General features: G+C 37.8%; 1 protein-coding gene across 2 annotated transcripts in view; it reads right to left on the bottom strand.

Moving 5' to 3' along the window:
- fras1 (Fraser extracellular matrix complex subunit 1) overlaps positions 1-8,705 on the bottom strand; it is a 271,118-nt gene that overhangs the window by 136,913 nt on the left and 125,500 nt on the right. For both annotated transcript variants that reach the window (XM_017306806.1, XM_008417773.2), the window contains 4 exons: positions 6,678-6,821; positions 3,012-3,152; positions 2,243-2,383; positions 1,712-1,879 (listed from right to left, as the gene is read on the bottom strand). In XM_017306806.1, the coding sequence (XP_017162295.1) occupies positions 1,712-1,879; positions 2,243-2,383; positions 3,012-3,152; positions 6,678-6,821 (594 nt within the window). The remainder of the gene's footprint in view (positions 1-1,711; positions 1,880-2,242; positions 2,384-3,011; positions 3,153-6,677; positions 6,822-8,705) is intronic.

Below are 8,705 nucleotides of genomic sequence, written 5' to 3' on the forward strand. Positions count from 1 at the left end.
GACAGGTAGCTCCTATGACGACAGGTAGCTCCTATGACGACAGGTAGCTCATATGACGACAGGTAGCTCCTATGACGACAGGTAGCTCCTATGACGACAGGTAGCTCCTATGACGACAGGTAGCTCCTATAACGAGCTCAGCAGATGTGCAGTTCTACCAGGTGTTTGCTAATTGCTGCTGGCTAGTCTGAAGGAGCTGAGTGGGGAAAGCTCAGAAGCTTGGAAACTGCAGCTCATAGGAGGAGCTGAGTGGGGGAAGCTCAGAAGCTTGGAAACTGCAGCTCATAGGAGGAGCTTCGTTTTGTAGGCAGCTGCTGATTGGTTGCCATGGAAATTAATGATTTCTCAAACATGCATAAAAGAGTAAAATTAACACTCCAGGTTTGTTTTTGATGAAGTAAAGCTAAAAAAACAGATTTTACATCATACTGCCCATTAGTAGAGCTATAAAAAGCTGGAGAGATTAATTTTGAAGCTCACAAATATATCCAGATAAAATATTAAGAAAAATATTTTAATTTTAATTTGTTCCATCAAGGTTAAGAGAAAAAAAGCCAGTATTAAGTGTGTTTTTCTGATTGGTAGATACAGCCAAAGCTGGTTTTGCAGACACAGTGGCATCAGAAAGGACAGAAAAGCTCAGGGAAACATTCACGCACTGGAATTACTTCGCAGCTTGAAAGAAGAACAATCCGTCTGCAGAACGATTAGATCCTCGAAGAAAACAAAAAACGCATGAAGTCTCAAAGCAGATGTTCAAACGTACAAATGAAGTGAATAAAACTGATTCCGATCTCGTTGTCCCTCCTGGAATCAGAATCGTTTTGCTGCAGAAACATGACGGTTGGTTCAGTGTAGCGTGTTTTTGCTGCTAACCCAGCAACCCTTAGAATGATGTCTAAAATCTGCCAGGTATACACACAATTTCACAGTCGCAAATGTCCCAGCGAGTGGCCTATTCAAAGGAGCTTCTTTTCCTTAACGGCTTCACACAGCCACAAAGTCTTTACATAAACGATTTCCCACATTTTGTAATTGCAACATCAGAAGCAAAACGGCTTCAGCACGTTTAAAGATCGAACCAAGTTAACGACACAGAGAGGAAGGAAGGAAGGAAGGAAGGAAGGAAGGAAGGAAGGAAGGAAGGAAGGAAGGAAGGAAGGAAGGAAGGAAGGAAGGAAGGAAGGAAGGAAGNGAAGGAAGGAAGGAAGGAAGGAAGGAAGGAAGGAAGGAAGGAAGGAAGGAAGGAAGGAAGGAAGGAAGGAAGGAAGGAAGGAAGGAAGGAAGGAACGAAGGAAGGAAGGAAGGAAGGAACGAAGGAAGGAACGAAGGAAGGAACGAAGGAAGGAACGAAGGAAGGAACGAAGGAAGGACAGATATAAAGAAGGAAGGAAACAAAAAAGGAAAGAAGGATGTGTGGAAGTAAGGAAATAAGGAAATAAGAAAGGAAGGAAGGAAGGACACAGGAAGGAATTTGAGGACAGAAGGGAAATAAGGACAAGAGAGAAGAAGGAATGAAAAGAGAAGAAATCAAACCAGGAGGTATGAAGGGATCAAATTAATGAAAAAACAGAAAGTGAGACAGTTTTTCATTCATCTCCCCACAGCAGTCAGACATTTTGTTTCTGGTTTCTGAGTCAAAGATCTGAAGAAACATCTTTATAATCTATAAAACTTTAAAAAAGCAACAGCAGCAAACTTTTTTCCTCACCTCTGCACGTCTGCAGGCCGTCCAGAAAGCTGTGAGCAGGACATGCGGCTGTGCAGACGCCACGCTGGAGGAGAAAATCCTGCGGCAGGAAAACCTCCTCTGGCTTCAGGCAGCGGCGGCAGTCTGAGGCGAGCGGCCCGACACAGGACCGGCAGGACGGATGGCAGTCTGAGAACAGAACCTTCTCATTATATCTTAATAAAACTTGTTTTGTTTCAGTTTTTTAACTTTGTGCACATTACATCAGCAAAGATTTAATGATATGTCTGTCAGGGCCGGCCCAAGGCATGTGCGAGTAAAGTGGCTGCTAACTGCTAATACCTTTTTACCAAATTCTTTCTTACTGAGTAATTTCTCTTTTTAACATTTTACTTTAACTTGAGTATAATTTCTGGGTACTCTACCCACCTCTATTCATATGTCTGCTTGGCTGTAAGTTAAAAGTAATAAAATTACTTTCTTTGCGGCTGTAAGCCGCTGCTTGAAAACAGTAATCAGATTACTGGGCGTTTGAGCCCCACTGATGCTCACTGTGGCAGCTGCTGTCCTGAGGGTACAGGCCGTCGCCGCAGTCCTCCACACACTGGCCCTGGTGGAGCAGAAGACCCGCTGGACAGGAAGTGCACTGGGCCACCGACGGGCCCCAGCAGGAAGCGCAGGACATGTGGCAGGCTGGCAGAGGACAGCGAGGACAAAGACGGAGAAATCACAGGACAAAATGTTTGGTTTTTAAAGATTAAAGTGAGGAAAATGATTTAATATCAGTTTTATAGATAAAGAAACACTTAACCTTATAACATACGAGCATCAAAATATTGTCGATTTATAAAGCACTTTAAAACATATAACTGCAGCAAAGTTCTGTACAGTATTCATAAAAGCACAGATAAAAACTTAAAAATGAAGCCACAAAGTAAAACAGATAGGATAATTATTATCAGAACCAGGACAAATTTATTTAAAAATAACCTCAAGTCAGATTTATCAAAGCTTTTCTCTCATTAAAACAACTTTTTCTTGTAATGTTAAGGCTTTCTTCCAGTAATGACTTCATTATTTTAATTAAACAAAAACATTGTAGCCTGGCCGCAATACTCACAGAAAAGATGATTTTAAATAAATGCCACGTTTCAAAAATGTTTTCTATTGTTTATGTCGTCCATTTTCAGAAAAGAAAGCAATGATTGAATTTGTAAATTACACCTGGTAGGACAAAATAAGACATTTGTTGTCCAGATCTCCTACCTTTTTTTTTTTTTAGTGCAGTTTTTGTACAAGTGTCAACAGATGCGTCACCCACCTCTGCATCTGCTGCGGCTGTCCATGTAATGCTGCGCCGGACACTGAGTAACACACTTCCCATGATGCAAAGCAGTCCCGGCGGGGCAGCTCATACATTTGGGGTTGTCAGGGAAACAGGAGGCGCAGGACGAACCGCAAGCTGCGAACCAAAGCAAGCAAATGTTAATGCCTTCATGTTGGAATAACAAAAAAAAGAGAAAGGCTTGTAGTCCATTAAAATTAATACGGTTTCTCAAGGAGAAAGACCCGATTAAATACAGCAGTCAGAATCTGACATGCACTGAATTTCAAAAGCAGAGCTACAAAAACGTTCTGAATAAGACATTAGTCAGAAGATAATGCATTTGTTATTGATGGAAAAACAAGTTCAGCAACCGGAAGGAAGGGACTTATTTAAACATAAAAGAGCTTCTCAGTATATCAGAAAATCACAAAGTTAATTTGTTTCAGCAATTTAATGAAAACCTCATGAGAAATTAATTAAAGAGCCACTGATCCACTTTAGAGGAGGGCAACCAAAAATGTACTCAAGTAAGAGTAGCACCAATTCAAACTATGTTTACCTGAGTATTTGGTAGAAGGTCTCCTCGAGTAACTGATCAAAATATAATTCACGCCTGAATAAAACACCAAAGTCTCCTCCTAATGGAAATGCTTCAGTTGTGACGTTGTATTTTTCAACATTTTTGTGTACATTTGTAATGGAAACCCAGTTAATGACTGTTAAAACGTCACTTCCTCTCCTCTCTTCCTCCACATTCTGGGACTTTTATCTCCAAATTAAATCCAAACTTTACTTTAATATGAAAAGATGAGCAATGGTGTCATGATATGTGATGCATAATTGAAGGTTTAATAGAAAAAAAAACACTCATGAAGACTCAGGAGCGGGAAAGAAACAAGAGATGAAAACAAAAAATCCAGAAGGAAAAGAGAGAGCCAGAGCGGCAGGAGGAGCAGGTGAGCAAACAGGTGGGTTCAATGGGCTTCATTACCGAGCCAGGGCGGTAAAGTGACACGAGCAGATTAATCAGATTAAATATGAAACAGCTGTGGGAAGGAGAAAAGCATCGCAGCTGAGGGAGGACACTAATTAACATGGAAGGCTGAGACTAAGGATGCGTTCGCACAGCAGGCGACCCAAACGCGCCTTTTCTGACCCATACGACTATTTTTAAAGCGTCTTCGGTCAAACGGTCATTTTATAAATGTATATGACTTTATGCTTTAATGTCAACGATCTGAGGCGTGTCTTAATTCTAGGGGAACCAGATGCGGTGAATCAGGACGTGAACAATGGCTGCTGAAAATGAACCTGTAATCACATCACAGTCCCACCACTCTTGGCTCCAACCACATCCAAATAGAAATTTGTAACACAATATGTATTGTGATGGGTTCAGTAACAATATGATCATTTATTATGCAATTAATTGATTTATTGATTATTGTGACAGCACTTGTACAAATGCATAAAACCTTTTCACACAAACCTTTTTTCACATCTTCGTTTCAGGATTGAAATCAAGAAGGTAAATAAATCCCCTTCAGAAACTTAACATTTCCAACCAGATTTCAGAGCAGGAACTGGTTCAAATGGGTTTGACCTTTTCCCCCGGATTCTGACGTTTTCTGAAAGCAGAAACTTCATCAAGTTGAAGCCTTTTCTACGAGCAGCAGGAAAAGAAGAGCTCCTTCCACGTCCTCTGGGTGGTTTCCATTAGAAAAAGAGCTCAACAATGAGCTGCCAGCTTCTCAGTCACCCTCAGGGAAGACTATTCCTGCACCTATATTATCATCTCGCCCATTAAAAATAGAAGTTATCCATATTCATACAGCATCTCTTTATTCTGCATCCTCATTAGAGCACAAAGGACCTGGTAATTATTGTTTTTTTTCTACTTTGTTTGCCAACTTTGGCTGACTAATCCTTTAAGCTCCACAGAGATGCTAACAAAACAAACCCAAACAAACCATCAACCAAAGTTTAATACCAATAAAGCTTTTACTACCTCAAATGATGTTCTCATTTGATTTTATTTGACACAGGCACATTGTTTGACATCTAATTTGCCTAATAAAATATCCACTTTCACTCGCCAGAGGAAACATGAAACAAACCGTACATAACAAACTGCTTGTTTAATCTTTGTGAAACTCTTAAGTGATGACATCCTAAAAAATATTTATTCTGCAGTGAAAGTTTACCTTTAAAAGTAGGTTGGCAGTAATGTGAGCAATTTTAATCAGGGTTCAAACTGCTGCACTGAGGAAAACAGAACTAAAGCAGAAGACTTTGTGTGCGGCTCATGTTCACTGGAAAACAGTTTATCTGCTTATAAATACGAGTAGATAAACGGCATTAGCAGTCAAAAAGGATTCTCAGGAAATTGGCTGTGAATGATTATAAATCACCAGATGAAACCTCAAAAACACAAAACTTATAAAACATTCATTAACAGTGGACTGAGCTTTGACAAATGCAAATATAGAGATACTTTTTAAAGCAAGTTTAAATCATAATGTTTATAAGTTTACAACTTTGTAATAAACTTTTTATAATTTTTTTTTTAGTACTAATGGACTTTATTCATCAGTAAGTCAACAGGAAGAAGGTTTGTGAATGGAACGGTAATTTTTACCAGCTTTTTTCTGAATTTGTTAGACTGAAAAATCTTAGTTCCTATAAGAAAAAACATTTCTTGTTGTTACAGAATAATTCAGTAAAATATATATAATATACAGTTTTCATAAAAACTGGTAGAATAATGTTAATTCCAATGAGCGTTTGGATATGGAGGTCACGGAAAGTACAGATGCTAGCAAGCTTCCGTACAAGCTCTTTGTACGGAAGCCCAGAAGGATCAATAAAATGTAAAAGTGACAAATGAGTGACAAAAAGGCACGACGGAAGTCATGCTAAAAGAAATTATGCTAGCAAGTTCATCATAAATTTTGTTTTAGCAAAATTATGCTGTGACTTTTTGTTTTCGTGTTGTGGATTTTTATTGTGTAGTAGACTATTCTGTCTTGTGGCTCTTTGTTCTGTTGTGGTTTTTGTATTTTGTTGACCCTTCTGGGCCACCATATTTTTGAGTCATTCAAATACTTTTGTTTTTTTATGGCAGCGAGAAACGTTTTTTCAGGTTTTTAATGTAGTCAGTGTTAAAAAAAGGCTAGAACTAGTTTTTAAGCCAGAGCACCAACCCAGTAGTTTTGTGAAAATTATTGAAAAGTTGTAGCATAAATGAGTTGGCAGAAATTTAATTACAAATACTGCATCATAATTCTTTCTTGCAAACTAAGAAATGAGGTCTGCCAAAGAAAAAACTAAATATGGGCACAAGTTTGCCTCAGAAAGTGAACTTTTTTGGTTTTTATCTATAGGAGCCACGTTTTAAAGTGAGAAAAGTAAAGTACATCTTATTGAGCTCGGGAAATGGAGGCAGGCGTGAAAACAAGTCCCAAAAATGAGAAAACCCCAATCAAATTTGTATTTCAGCTTCTCTTATTTCCATTTGGGATGTCCTAACAACTCATATAAATGTTCCTCTTTATCCAAACTGGCTTGAGGACCAGAGAGACTGAATTACAAAGCGGAGAACTTTTCCTGACGACATTTTGTACATTTAAATAATGTAACGTAAGGATATGTTATTTTTACCGTAACAGATTCCTTCCTGGTTGTAGTATCCTGCACCGCATTCTGAGACACAAACTCCGTCTTTGAGCAAAGCGGCCGGATCGGAACATGACAAGCAGTCCTGCTGCGTCGGTCCGCGGCATTCAGAACACGACGCGTGGCAACCTGCATGACGGAGAGAGGACAGAAACGTCTTAACGCGATGGAAAGCCAGAGCAGAATATACACAAAAACAAAAAACACAAAGTCTGGAGTCCATGTTTTTACACAACACAGGAGGAAATCAAACCATCAGATACACTTAATTTAGGTAAATGAACATTACAAAAGAATATACACAAATTTATGCTCAAATGTGCCTTTATACATGCGTACAGATCCTGGCATTGGTACCACAAAACATATATACATCTACATAACAGTATATGCTTTTATTAGTCTACATTTTGAGGTTCTTTCAAAGCTCACTAAAAAAAGCATAATTTGAAATCATCCTTAAATTCATTACATAGTTTCACAATTTTTGTTCAGTGCTTTCTACATCATTATTTCCACTACTTTTTATATAAACAAAGTCTTTAAAATATTAAAGTATTGTTTCTTGGAGATGATTATAATTTATATCTAAGCTGGGATAAAAAACATCTGTGTAGTATTCCAGTAACGTAACTTTAATACTACACGAGACAGATCACTGGCTGGGTGGAGCAACTATATAATTTTGATCATGACAGGGAGTTATTGTTTTTTTTCTATTTCTATTTTAACAATATTATAGATGTCGAGATTTATTTATTCTTCAGATATATTTGATTTAGTCCATAAGTTGTTTCTCCAGACATTTATTGGTGTATTAAATTCTCTTGCGCTGCTCTTGACAGTTGGTGGTTACCGTAGCAACCAGTAACTGACAGCTCCTCCCCATTTTTTCCGTTGCCGTCGGTAACTGTGTCATGTTTTGGGATCAGCTTTGTGTTTTCTTTGCAATTGTTATATTTTAACATATTTAAGACAAACTTAATGATATACAGTGTTTCATGAGTAATTTGTATATGTTTTGAATTTTTAATAGTGTTGTGCATTTTAGCTGTGTTTAATTTTACAACTGCTAACTGACGCTAACAGATGTTAGCTGCTGCTAACTGTTGTTACATAGTAATAACAAAAAATAAGTACAACTATTTTTTTCTCATTTGCTAACCAGATTTCTGTATTCGTCTCAATTTCAGATTAATCAGAACCACAACCATCCAAATGTTTACTATTAACATGTAATAATAAACTTTGACTTTAACAAACAAAAGCTTTTCTTATTGCTGACATTTTTCTCAAAGTCAGAGTCAAAAAGTCAAAGTCTCAAAACCTTAGATTTCAGGAAAACTATTGAAATCGGAAGTGAAGAAAAGGCTCTGCAGTCACACTGGTGTATTTTCTATGTTTCAGTGCTTCTTATATATAATAATCTCTTATTTGAAGTCATAATGGCTGCCAGCACCGGTTGCCAAGGTGACATACTCGGTCCCCTTTGTTATACTAAAAACCTCAGAGCCGAACCTTATTTAACATTTATCCACTGACACAGTTGTCAGATATTTAAATTATCCATTAAGCTTGAATCTCGAGGAATAGCTGTTGATTTTCTTTAATCACAAACATTCAAGCTAATAAGCACAGAAAGCATCACATTTTCAAAGACCAGCGCTGTTTGGGACATGGAGAAGGAAAACTTCAACGTGGCTTTTCTAAAGTATTTCTGGGATGAACAGATGTATATTTTACCTGCTGTGTGCATGTGATATAGCTGCCAATCTAATCTTTTTCTAGCAGCTCAGAAATCAGGGAAAATGTGACAAAAAACTCAAAAAAGACACTTTAAACTTTAATTTGATCAACCTTTAAGCTGCATGTCTTAATCTGATGCTGTACTGCAGAGAATAATGAATCAAAATAAGACAAGTTTCCTTTCTTGGGTAAAAAAGGTGGCTAAATCCAATTAATAGATCTCCAGGTTACATAAAAGCTTTTATAAAATTTAGATTTTGGCTGATT

This window comes from Poecilia reticulata, linkage group LG9 (assembly GCF_000633615.1).
Source record: "Poecilia reticulata strain Guanapo linkage group LG9, Guppy_female_1.0+MT, whole genome shotgun sequence".
NCBI lineage: Eukaryota > Metazoa > Chordata > Actinopteri > Cyprinodontiformes > Poeciliidae > Poecilia > Poecilia reticulata.